This window comes from Marmota flaviventris, chromosome X (assembly GCF_047511675.1).
Source record: "Marmota flaviventris isolate mMarFla1 chromosome X, mMarFla1.hap1, whole genome shotgun sequence".
Taxonomy (NCBI): Eukaryota; Metazoa; Chordata; class Mammalia; order Rodentia; family Sciuridae; genus Marmota; species Marmota flaviventris.
The window spans coordinates 132,879,167-132,892,489 of NC_092518.1; the positions used below are offsets into that span (position 1 = coordinate 132,879,167).

The window sequence follows — 13,323 nt, forward strand, 5'->3', positions numbered from 1 at the left end:
TAAGAAGGTATGAGGGGATTTCTTCATGGGCCCTAAGAGAGGATGATCTAGGACAATTTATTACAGATGTGCCCAGATTTCAGGACTGGACTCAGTGCCGAGTCTCAGAAGAGCACACTCTACCAAATACCACTCCATGCTCAGCATTGCCTTTTTGCTCCTCTGCTTACCTGGATGCGGGACCAAACACTCACTTGCTCTTTTAGAAGACCGTGGTGTGGACATCTGTGAAGGCTGTTTGACAGCCCAAATGCCACGTGCTTTGTTTTCCCAGCAGTAGCCTCAGAACTCGAGGGGAGGGTGGGGCTTTGGGGTGACTATCTCAGTAGATGGAGAACTGAGGTTGGCTCCTGAAGCACTAGGAGGAGTTCTCGGCAGCAAAAACGAGGGAAGTCGTCATGGTCCAAGCGTCTGCGAGGTAGAGGGGTATGGAAGAGGCGCTCAGTCTCAGGAGCTGTCAGGGCAATGCAAACGAAACCTCAGTCAACCCAGGTACCCACCCCCCACTCCACCCCTTCTGGATACCTCTTGGGAAAAGGAAAATAAGAGCTGTTGCTGAGACTGACAAGATGTGGCCAGCCTCAGGCACTGCCTGTGGGAATTTCAAATGGCACAGTTACAGTGGAAAACAGTTTTGGGGTCCCTCAAGCTATTAAACATAGGATTACCATGACACAGTACTTGCATTCTGTGATGGTGTGGATGTGAGGTGTCTCTTCAAACCTCCCGTGTTCACGCAGAAGGCGGAACAATTGGATGGTGAGAGCTGCAGCCCCAACCGGTCCGTCCTAGTTTGAAAGGACTGTCTGGGTCTCTGTAGACAGGCGGGGTGTGGCTGGAGGAGGGGGTCACCTGGAAGGGTCGTTCTTCCCTGTACCCCTTCCCAATCCTCTCACCCTGCTTCCTGGCCACCACAAGGCCAGCAGCTTTCCTCTGCCACTGCCCTTCCACCCTGGTGTTCTGTATCACCTCTGGCCCAGACCAAGGGAGTCGGTCGACTCTGGACTGAGACCTCTGAAACTGTGAGCCAAAATAAACTTTCTCTCCTATGATTGTTCTCATCACATCGATTGGTCACAGTGGAAAATGTTGACAAACACTCACTCCTGGTGCATGTCACCCAAGGTGAAAGAGGCACTCAAGGACATACAGGTAACTGAATGTTCACTGGTGCTTCCAAAGGAAGCATCCCAAGTGTCACCTCGGCGTGGCAGGATCGCCAACACGTGGTCTATCCCACAACACAAGGTTGGGCAGCCTTCGAGAGGAGTGAAGTCTGGATGCACGTTCTAACTTGGATGGACCTGGAAATGATTTCAAAGGAAATGAGCCAGACACCAAAGGTCACATCGTGTCTAAGCCCATTGAAATGTACAGAGAGGCGGGCCCCAAAATTAGTGTTGGAAACCTGAGTTGTCTTAGAAAGCAGGTTCATGGTGGTAGCGGTTTACAGGGAGGTGGGAGTGAGGAGCCCACACTCTGTGGGTGCTGGTTTTCCCTGGGGACCAATGAAAACCTCGTGTAGGTGCCGAGATGGGCTGAGTTCACAACACGGTGAATTGACTTCATGCCATTGAAGGACGTCCTTCACGGGCTTAATTTCAGGTTCAGTTGAATTTCACTTGGATAAGCAACTTTTAATTAGAAAAGCACAACAGTTATTAGACTAAGTCTCAAAACCTTGAAGTATTCTGAAAAGGCTTAAGCAACGAATTCCTAAATATTTCCATTGAACCTTCCCATGGAGCCCGTTTATTCTCACTAATAAACATGGCTTACAAAATAAATCTGCTTTTGAGGGGAAAACACATACTGAAACGTGCAGCATTGTTTCTCGTGCTTGCCAGCCTCGCGCCCACCCGAGTGGAGTTCAGAAGGGCTGGATTTCTCCAGCTGCTTCTTCATTGCTCTGAGGGGAAGCACGCACCAGTCCCAGTAGGGCCAGGGACCACTGCCTAGGGCTTGCAAAATCACCACTGGGGAACTGCTGCAGACCTTTTTTCCTCTGTCCTCAACCCTTCCAAGAGTAGACACACTTACAGTTCTTTTGGACAAGTGGAGACAAGGGATCGGAGATGTTAGGGCACAAGGTGCACATCCCACAGCTGAGAAGTGGCAGAGCTGGGAGGGCAACCCACGTCCTTGTTTGAGAACATCCCTCTGAGTTGAAGACATGCATCACGAATGCACCCCGCTCTCTGCCCTCCCTGGGGAAGTAAAGAGGCCCGATGGTAGGTCTTGAGATCTGGCCCCCTTTCCTCCACAGGAGGAGGAACCCTTCATTCAGTCAGTGCACAGGCACAAATGGCAGTCCTCCTGTGGATGACATATGGAATCCAATGCTTTGTCTTGGTCTATAGAGGCCCACCCCCCACACCCGCCACAGGGCACCCCAGTCTGATCAGTGTGATGCTGGGCAGGGGCTGTCTGCCACCTCATGGTACAGGGCTGACTGTGGGCGCCACCCTGCCACTCAGTGTTCAGGGATCTCCTGCTGAGGGCTCGGAGGCAGTCACCATGGGGGTCTTCACACCAAGGGAAGGGGCATGCCCTGCCCATCAGAACTGTGTCCTCCTTCCCGAGAACTCCCCACAGCAGGGACGCCTCTAGACAAAATCGGTGGAAGAACCTTATCAGACGGCAGCTCTCTGTCTCTGGTCTCTGATGTGAATGGCTGATGGGAAGTGGGTGCTGTGTCCGCGGTGCCCTGTGGTGTAGGAAGTATGTGCCCAGCACACCCCAAGCAACTGTGAGGTTCATCCTCACCTCCCTACCATCCCAGGTCACAGGCACGCTGTGCAATCGCTCTCGTCACAGCATCCTTTGTGTGCTGAGCACCCCATCAGCATGCTGGGGTCCATGCACGCCCAGGGTCCTGTGGTCCCGTCACCACCTAAGTTTCGGCTTCACCTTCCTCTGGGCTGAAGTGCTTTGCTTCACAATGTTTCTCTCTCAAAGGTCATTTTACAGTGACCAGGTGTCCTCGATCCCCGCTGCACAAATGGACCTGACCTCATGTGGTCTGGCGGGTGTGTCTCAGGGGAGAACAGAACGTCTTTTGCTTCACTCTCCTCCCCCCAAAACCCATTCTGGGAAAACTCCCTGCCCGCCAAGCCCATCCCATGGAGGGTGTAGTCCCGTGTCCAGTGCTTCACTCATTCATTAATCTGCTGGTGCCTTCCTCCATTCATTCCCTGGATTGGGTGGGTGTGACCGAATGAGATGGAGATCAACACTCTGCCTCTGAGGATGTATTAGTACTTCCTGGTTTCCATAGTAAACTAACGTCAAGGAGAGCATTTTGATGACATTCTGGTTTCTATGACAACCGGGGCAAGCCATTCCTTCCTGGCAGCAGACACATTTCACAAGGATATTTACAGACTGGAGAGATGGGATAACTGTAGAAACCTCAACACTAGTAGGTGTCTGCTATCAACGTGAGTGAGTGCAGGAGTGTGTGTGTGTATGTGTGTGTGTGTGTGTGTGTGTGTGTGTGTTCACATGAGCGCGTTGAGTGTTGGGAGCCTGTGTGTCCTTTAATCGCACATTAAGGGCTCTCATCCCTTCTGTTTGTTAGGGAGGCTGGCGGCTCCCCACGAAAGGCGGGCTGGGGAGACTGAGTAAAGTGTCATCATGTCCCTAGATGACACCTGTTGTGTGAGGGCTTTGTCTTCTGAGTCACTGAAAGCGGAGATCCCCTTGTATTTTATGAACGGCCACCTCCGTTTCACGATTGTCGCGTGCACCCTTTACCGTGTAACTTTGCTCTTCTTACAACTCCTTGTCATAGAAACCTATTTCGTGTAGGGAGGTTGGGAGAGAGACACTTGAGGACAGCGGGTGATGAGACAGGTGGCTGGAGAGTGGGACTGGAAGATCACACCGTGTAGCCTAGATGATAATACTGTGCTCATCCTGGGTGCTGACACACACACGCACGCCCACAAAGAAGTGTCTTCTCTCAGACACATCACCTCTTGTCACACCACTCACCGCAGTTAGGTGGATTAAGCCTGAAGCAGTAAGTACTACTCGAGCACCTTCGCAAAGGGTCTGAGTTTGTTCGGTGCCTGTGAGGAAGCGCATGCCGGGGAAGAGGTGTTGTCTGTGCTCATCGTGTGGCTACAGAAAAGCCTAGGCTTTACAGGATAGCTGGATGGGGTCTTTCCCAAGACCTGTGTGTTTGGAAGGAGCAGGATTTAGGTACAGGACAAGGAAGCCTCTCACTTTACCCAAGGCGCTGCTCCTGATTCTGAATCTGGGACTCTGCCAGCCCTGCTCGAACCTCAGTCAATCAGTCAGTCCTCATCAAGATCCCTCTGTCTCCCTGCATGTCCATCTCCCTATGCCTCTGCCCTAGCTACCCACCGATCATCTTTCCTTCTGTCTATCTGCCCGTCCATCCATCCATCTGCCTGCCTACCTACCTACCTGTCAGTCTCTCTAGAGGGAGAGAAAACTGCTGTTTTCCCAGCTGTGCCAAGTGAGAACAGAAATCCACACGCAAGGGCTGTATGCAAGCCCTCCATAGCAGGTGTTTGGGAAACGGGCCCAAGCACGTGCTGAGAGGAGCACTGAATTAGGTGACCAAACACATGCGTCTTCTCATTGCCTCTCTGAAGGAGGCACTGCTGCCGTGACCAGAAAAATACGAGTAAGACATGTTTTGATTGCCTGCTCAAGGTCCTCTGTTAAAGTGTATGGTACCTGAGAACATGTAGCCAAATGGGGATGCTGAACAATATTGAAATGGGCTGGGAAGCGCTTAAAGCGTCTTGAATCCTTTTAGAAATAAGCCTTTTCAGTGGAAAAACATTTGTGGGTCCAGCCCGTGGCCTCATTTGTCAGCAGAAGGCATTGCTTTCCTGGATGACTGAATTACGGATGCTTCGCCTATTGCTTACTTTGTCATTTTAAACACGAGTTCCCCTGTATGTTTCCAATGTAAGGAACTAAGTGGACCTGAAAATAGTATCTATGCTGGAAGCAGAAACATTTTGGGGAACGGGAATGTGGAGAGGCAGTGAGCACGCATTGTACGCGTGTGAACATGCGACCCGGGCATCTTGCGTCTCTAACATCAAGGGATCTGAGTGTGCATGTGGCGGTGTGTGCGTGTGCCCCAGCGGCTGCATGTTGGGGTGCGGTCCGGCTTCAGAAGGGTGCACAGTCATGCTTGTTGTGTGGGCTGGGCTGGCAGGTCAGTTGAGGAGAGACAGAAGGTCTGGAGTCCCCTGTTACTCCTTGTCCCTCTTATCCTGTGTCCTCAGGTGCTCCAAGGTCTCCTACTCTGAGTTTGCTTAATCAGGGGTCCCCCAACCTGTGCAATCAGACACCCTCACCCAGGAGAGGTTTCGCAGCGGTTACTCCAAAGAAGGTCTAGCTCTTCCTTCTTAGATGTTTCTTGTTACGTCTACCCTAAGTGCTGCTCCCTGATTCTGAATCTGGGACTCTGCCAGCCCTCTTGTACATCAGTCAATCATCAGTCCTCATCAAGACCTCTCTATCTCCCTCCATATCTACCCAAAGATGTGCACGTGTGCCTTTACTTTAGCAACCCCTTTTTGCATAAGAAAACATATAATTTTGTTTTTGTGGGGTTTTTGGAAGTGTAAGGTGTTGTGATGTACTTGTGAAAACTGGGTGGCCCTCGAAGAGGCATGATACTCGCCCTCCAGTAGCCTGGACTTGTTAAAAGGACTGCCCTTGTGAACCATAAAGACATATAAGAATACAGCAGTCTTGGTCCATACCGGTGAAATCTGGAAGGAGAGGAAAGAGGATGTGTATTGAAGAAGAGACAAATAATAAAGTGTGAGGAAAATGGATTCTAGGACCCAGACGTATGTTTGGTCACATTACCTCCAGGATAACAAATAGTACAAAACACCACATAAGTGTTACAGAGAGGTCACATCCGTGCACTACTTCACACACTGTATGCAACATGTTTTAAAAAGGAGCTATGCAGAATTTGCCAGAGAATGAAATCTTACAGAAGCACGTGAAGACTCAATTACACACAAGGTGCGTGTGGATAACACTCATCATGACATGAGGCTGGGCCGTAGCTCTGTGGTAGAGCATTTGCCTTGCATGTGTGAGGCACTGGATTTGATCCTCAGCACCGCATACAAATAAACGAATACAAAATTCGTCATGACAATGACAGCAATTTTCCCTCAGTGTCATCTATAATATTTTATTTATTTGTTCTTTTTAGATACACATAACAGTATATTTTGACTTAGACATGTGCAGTATAACTGATTCTAACTAGGATCTCATCCTTGTGGTTGTACGTGATGTGGAGATTCACCGATCATGTATTCATATATGAACATAGGAATGTATTCTACTGTCTTTCCCATTCCTATCCCCCTCCCTTCTCTTCATTCCCCTTTGTCTAATCCAATGAACTTTTATTCTCCATCCCCCTCCTCTTGTTGTGTGTGGGCATCCGCATATCAGAGAGAACTTGTGGCCTTTGGTTTTGGGGGACTGGCTTATTTCGCTTAGCATGATAGCCTCCAGACCCATCACTTTACCAGCAAATGCCAAATTTTCTTTCTTCCTGATGGCTCAGTGATGTTCCGTGGTGTATATACACCACATTTTCTTTATCCATTCATCTGTTGAAGGGCACCTCGGTTGGTTCTATAGCTTAACTATTGTGAATTCACCTCCTAACCTTGCTGTGGCTGTGTCCCCTTAGTATGCTGATGTGAAGTCCTTCCAGATAACTAGGTCAAATGGTGCTTCCGTTCCAGGTTTTCTAAGGAATCTCCATGATGCTTTCTAGAGTGGTTGCACCAATTTGCAGTCCCACCAGCAATGTATGAGTGAACCTTTTCCCCACATCCTAGCCAACATTTATTGTTACTTGTGTTCTTGATAATCGCCATTCTGACTGGAGTGAGATGGAATCTCAGTGTAGTTTTAAGTTGCATTTCTCTAACTGTTAGAGATGTTGATCATTTTTTTTTTTTCATATATCTGTTGACTTTTTGTATTTCTTCATCTGTGAAGTGCCTGTTCAATTCCTTTGCCCATTTATTGATTGGGTTATTGGTTTCTTGGGTGTTAAATTTTTGAGTTCTTTATATATCGTGGAGATTAATGCTCTGAGTGCTCAGTCTGAGGTGCCAATCGCAAAGATTTCCTCTCATTATGTAGGCTCCCTCTTCATTGTTTCCTTTGCTGAGAAGAAGCAATTTAGTTTGGTAATGTCACACTTATTGATTCTTGATTTTACTTCTTGTGCTTCAGGCGTCTTGTTACAGAAGTCGGTTCCTAAGCCCACATGATGGAGAGTTGGGCCTACATATTCTTGGAGTAGATGCGGGGTCTCTGGTGTGATGTCTAGGTCCTTGATTCTCTTTGAGTTGAGTTTTTTGGCAGGGTGAGATAGGGGTTAAAGTTCATTCATGGGTTTCCAGTTTTCCCGGCACCATTTGTTTGAAGTAATCCATTCATGGTGAAAAATGGAAATGAGGAATAAAACGCGTTTGTGCAATGGATAGAACTAGAGGGTTTCCGCTGCGTATTTGGGGGTGGAAGAGTAAGAAGAGAAGGATCATGGGAACGATTTCATGGGCTGCCCTACACTTTTCAGTAAGGTTGGAAGTTTCTGTGGTTGAAGTTTGGCATGTACGACAGTGATGCTGGAAAATGGCCCTTCACAAGAAGATGCGTGTCATAATGCTCCTATGATCGGAACTCTGGTTCCACACACCTGTGTGTGAGCGTGTGCCTGAATGTGCAGGTAATATGTTGGAAGCACACAGGTCCTTCCACTAAGAGTGAGTGGCTTGGAAGGTTCTCTCTGATCTGCAGATGGTAACACACATTAAGTTGGGGGGGGGTGGCGGGGAAGAGTAAAAGTCCTTTGGATTAGACAAAGGGGAATGAAGGGGAGGGACGGCGTGGGAAGGGAAAGTCAGTAGAAGGAATCAACATAACTTTCCTTTGTTCACATATGAACACAGGACCAGTGTGGCTCCATATTACATACAACCACAACAATGGGAAGCCATATTCCATGTGTGTATGATATGTCAACATACATTGTACTGCCATTGTATACCCAAACAGAACAAATAATAAATTTAAAAAAAAAAAAAACGCGAGTGAGTGGCTGCTGCATGCTAACCCTTGGCAGACCTTCCTGTGCATTTCACGTTCTCAGTAAGCCTGGTTAATGTGTTCTAGAGTGAGACAAACCCCATTTTTTGATTCACACACCCTCCAGCACCCAGACTGATAATAGGAAATCCATGTGGCCAAGGCACATGAGGTCCTGAAAGGTGTAGTTCCTACTCTCCTGCAAGAGAAGCGATCACATTATACTGAGAGGCAGAAGGTGGATATGTTCTGAAATGCAAGAGATGCAAGAAAATAAATGTGGACATCTGCATTATGGGTGACATTAGGACATGGCTTCTGCTGCAGAAGTCATGCACTCCAGAGATGGGGAAGGTAGTCACACACAGTCGGCTTATTTTCCTACCTGTTTCGGGTTTTCCAGATTAGCATCACAGGGCAACAGGTCGTGGCCATCTGCATTTGGGTGCCCTGGAGTCCCTGGAGGAAGAGTGCAGTTTGGAGGAACGGAGCAGAGTGAAGGTTCTGCAGGTGAGGAGTTGCAGCAGCAGATGTGGGACTGGACCTTCATGACCCTGGGTAAGCCTCTCCCACAGCCCCCTGTTGCGCCTTGCTGTTCAGACCCTTGTTTTCACGGTAAGAATCACAGATTTGGTATTGGAAGACAGAAGATGTAAACCACGAGACAGCAGTTCAGGCCACAGCTGGAGACCAGTGCCTGAACCAGTGTGTTCTTCCTCACCCCGCCAGGCAGGAAGAATCAGCAGGAGGACCTTCACAAACCCCTGGGTCCCACGTGCAAGCTCTTGAACGTGACATTGCACAAACACCTCCTGCAGGAGGGCAGGGCGGCACAAACCCCTCAGAAAAGAAGAAAATCTGAGGCATTCTCCAAGGGAGAAGCCCCAGGAGCCAAAAAGGCACAGAATGTACAGTTCGAGGAAGGGTCCCCTGGCATGACACCCACTTCCTCGTGTGCTTGCTCTTTGAGCTGCACAACCCTTACAGTTAGGACAAGATGTTGGATTTGCCTTGTTATGGAGCCCCCCTGACACCTCCAGGGCTTTGTCTGTTTTTCCCCAAGTACTTTCCATTTATAAACCCTGCTGTGAAGGACGCACTCTCTGTGTTTCCTTCTTTCATCCCTCAACAATCTCATAGAGCAGGGTGCTTCTACTTGCACGAGAGGAATTTTCGCTTTTGACACTTTTCTGCTTTTCCTTTTGTGAACTCCAGGTTGCTCCTGTATCACCCACAAAAACAAGCGGTCAGCCCAGCACCTCAGGGAGACTCGGGCGGGAAGAGAACCACCACTCAAGCTGCCAGCCCTTTGCAGTCCCTGAGGACTTCACGTGGCCTTAGGACAGAACTGCGTCAGCAGTGGTTTTGACAGCCAGGCGTCCTGCCCTCCTCCAATCACCTCCTGACCCCCAACTCCAACTGCAATGGACACCCAGTATGTCCTATGCAGTTGGAAAGGCCGCTTGTGGCCAGCCAAGGTTTTGTCCAGATCTTGGACTTTGCCGAAATATAAGAGGAGAAGGGTGCTTTCTCTCCAAGTCCAGATCCTCTCTGAAGACCAAAAATTGAGAGTGAAGGGCAAAGACGCAAGGGCCCTGAACAAGTTGGAAATCGAAGCCCTGGCCACCTCAGCCCGGGCATGGTCCAGGGCCACTGTGCCATCGGGAGAGAAAAGAAGGTACAGAAGAGCCCTTAGAGTGGCGCTGGAGATTCTGACTGAGAAAGCCCACTTGGATCAAGGAAGAAAACCCGAGGAGCCAGGGACCCCTAAGGTGCCTGCAGAGGTACTCCAAAAGCCAGCCAGCTGGCGACCTCGCAGAAAGTATCAGGGGCGCAAAGGGCACTTGTGGACTAAGAAAAGGGGACAACGGGGATCCCTGTGCGGGCATTCAGAGAAGGAGAACGACCTGCATGGCGAGAACTCCCAGGTGCACACAGCCATCCGCCTGTCTCCAGCTGAAAAGCAAGCAGAGGCATCACAAGGCGCCCACCAGCGTCCAGATTTCCTGCCTCCTTGTGGAGGTGACCGCCAGGAGGAGGGGGCAGAAGAAGCAGGCCCCTTTGCACGTTCCCCCACCGTGGGGGAGGATGCCTGTGCTAAAGACGAACAGCCAGCTTGGTCGCCTGCAGCAAGACTCTTTGCAGCTGTGCCCAAAGCTCAGCACCAAGAGGCGGGGGACACCTGCCCAGAGACCCCGGCTACTTCCCAGGAGAGCACTGCCTTCGCAGAGCATGCAGAGGGCCCAGGCGAGGGTGCCTTGGAAGGGATGGCAGCATCCTCCACCTGCTCCACCCCGAGCCTGCATCGCTCCCTCGGTTTCGCCCACAGGAAAAGGAAGCTCGAGGCGCCAGACCCCAAGAAAGGACTGCCGGGGCGCCCACGCCCTGTGCGCTCCCAGACGATGAGGGACGCCAGGGCCAGCACCATAAGGGCTGGCGATCGACCAGCACGAGGAGCCGCAGCAGGGCCTTGGGCACGCGAGCCCTGCCCTATCAAAAGAGGGACGATGGTCTGGTTCAAGTTTCAGGATCATCCGTTTTGGCCGGCAGTGGTCAAGAGCGTGTGCAAAACCCAGAAGACGGCCCGGGTGCTGTTGATCGAGGCGAACCTGCGCGGGGAACGCAGTGGCATTCGGGTCCCTCTGCACAGGCTGAAGCACCTGGATTGTGAGGAGAAGGAGAAACTCCTGAAGAGAGCCAGCAAGGCATACCGGCAGAGTGTGAACTGGTGCTTGTCGCTCATTTCCCACTACCGAGAGCGGGTCGGTCGGGGCTCTTTCGTGGGCTCCTTCCTGGACTACTATGCGGCCGACGCCAGCTACCCCATGCGCAAAGCCATCCAAGACGGGGACCTGAACGTCAATTTTCCAAAGGTGAATTATGCCGACCTGGAAGATTCCGAGGAGGAGACCTCGGTGGGCGTGGGCGGCAAGAGGCCCTGCAAGAAGCTGCTCCCCGACCGCATGAGGGCCGCTTGGGACCGAGCCAACCAGAAGCTGGTGGACTTCATCGTGAAGAAGAAGGGGGTCGACCACCATCTGCTGGACATCGTGAAGGGCAGGAAGCAGTCCCGGTGGCTGACGTCCTTTCTGAGTGAAAACCGGTACGTGTTCTGCATCGAGACGTACCTGGAGGACGAGGATCAGCTGGACGTCGTCGTCAAGCATCTGCAAGAGATCTACGAGCAAACGGACAAGGCCTTGCTCGCTCTCATCAGAGACGACAAAGTGAGATTTCTTGTGGAAGTCCTGCTGCCAGAAGCGATCATTTGTTCAATCGCTGCGCTGGATGGACTCGACTACAAGGGAGCAGAAGAGAAGTACCTGCGAGGGCCACCCGTGCATCCACGGGAGAAGGAACTGTTTGACAAAGACATCTTGAAGCAGATGAGGAAGAGATCCAGGAGAGGCAGAAAGGTGGTCAGGTCTCTTCCCCAGCCCTGTACCTCCGCAGGGGCCTCCTCCTCTCCCCAACCCATCAGGCCGCCCATCTGTGTGAAAGGAGGCGCCTCACCCCCTCCCTAGGCAGTCCCATATGCTTTGCACCTTCGAGACTTTTGGAAGGTGCACTCTTCATGGTGGATCCATCTCTCCCCTTGGTGGATGCCACCTTCAGCCACATTTCTTGTCCCCAAACCCCTCACCCGCTATTTGGCTCAAATACTGCAACACCCTTTGGGAGACAGAGCTGCTCATATGTTGCTAGAGGAACATTGCACTGTTTCTCACGACACTCCTTCCCTTCCCACTTGATATTTTCATACAAGACACACACCAGCAAAGGCCCGGCCTTCAGCTATCTAGCAACCCTAACCTGGGAAACCTCATGCGTGTGTTCATACAAACATCCCCTGGATTTTTCATGCGTCCAGGGACATATGGATACACATATGCCTTGGGCTCCTTCTTGACCTCATCCCCGAACTTTCCCTGCTACACCTTTTTGCTTCTTGAACAATAGCCTTGGAGTCAAAACCAATGACAGAGATGCTTTCTCCTGTGATATCATCACCTTCTGATACTTCTTCAAAAGCCATTCTGGAAGTCCAGCCGAGCACAGAGTTGCTGGATCACCAGCCCACCGTCCTCTGGGCATGGGTGAAATCCTGGCACCCAAGGGCCCTTTTGTCCTGTGGGATCTTGCCTAGGAGCATCGACTTGGTGCATTCGTGAAATTCCGCCTCTGGGAGCAGGGAGTGGCCCTGCTTCGCAGGCTGAAGAGCAGCGGCTTCCTGAAGCACACAGGCCACAGGCCCCCTCCCATCACTGGCAGCGACTGGATCCTCCTCACATGGCCATCGAGTCCCAGGTTGACCACTTCACAGGCCAGCCACTCCATGGAGTGGATGGGAGAGGAGCCCATCCACAGAGGATGAGTTACAGGACAGCAAGCATTTGCTCTGGATCCCACAGGCCCTCACACAGAGACATTTGTCTCAGGGTGTATCCCCCGCCTTCTTCACGGGCCAGCAGGCTCCCACCGCAGAAACGCAGACTGGGTCAGTCTTTCCAGGCAGCTGGCACAGTGCCAGTACCGGGGCTGCCAAGTTGCAAATGGAAGATAGAAACAGCCTCTGCTCGGCCCTACCTGGCCATCGTCCAAATGTAATTAAACACACACCCTCCAATGATGCGTGCAGAACCCACGGATTCTCCTACTAACTTGAAGCAAAACGTCTTTCTGAGAATACACGTGAGAAAAACCAGTTTACTTTGAAAACTTGATTGAATGAAGCATTGAGGGTTGAGGGGATCCTGAGCGGGTGGGTAGCTGTTGGAGGAAGTCCCTTGTTCTCGTGTGTTCCCATGGCAGGTGCTTTTCTCGACCTTGCAAGGTAGCTCTCTGGATTCACAATCCAACTGTTGTGTCTTTCCCCTTGGACTCCTGCTCCATCACGCTTGAAATTGCACCACGGCTCAGGTGGAGCATCCAAGAAAGCGTACAAGCACACTCACCACGAAATAATATCATGGAAAGTATCATGGTGGCTGTTGTCATTTTGAAGGCTCATTGTGAGTTCCCTGCTCATTCCAAATAAATATTCATGTTTGTGGTTGACGTTGTGTAACTTTACATGTGGCCTTCCAAATGGTATGGGTGTCAGGCCTGACCTACCTCTCTCTGGACTCTGCCTGACAGAGAGCAGCCTCCTGGGGCCCCCTGAAGCCCTCATGGTCCTGGGAATCATTTTCAACA

General features: G+C 50.9%; 1 protein-coding gene across 1 annotated transcript; it reads left to right on the forward strand.

The window, feature by feature from the left end:
* Nucleotides 1-9,551: 9,551 nt before the first annotated feature.
* On the forward strand, nucleotides 9,552-12,036 carry LOC139703178 (PWWP domain-containing DNA repair factor 4-like). Its single transcript, XM_071606108.1, has one exon. The coding sequence runs from the start codon at nucleotides 9,552-9,554 to the stop codon at nucleotides 11,649-11,651; it is 2,100 nt and encodes a 699-aa protein (XP_071462209.1). The 3' UTR covers nucleotides 11,652-12,036.
* Nucleotides 12,037-13,323: the final 1,287 nt, after the last annotated feature.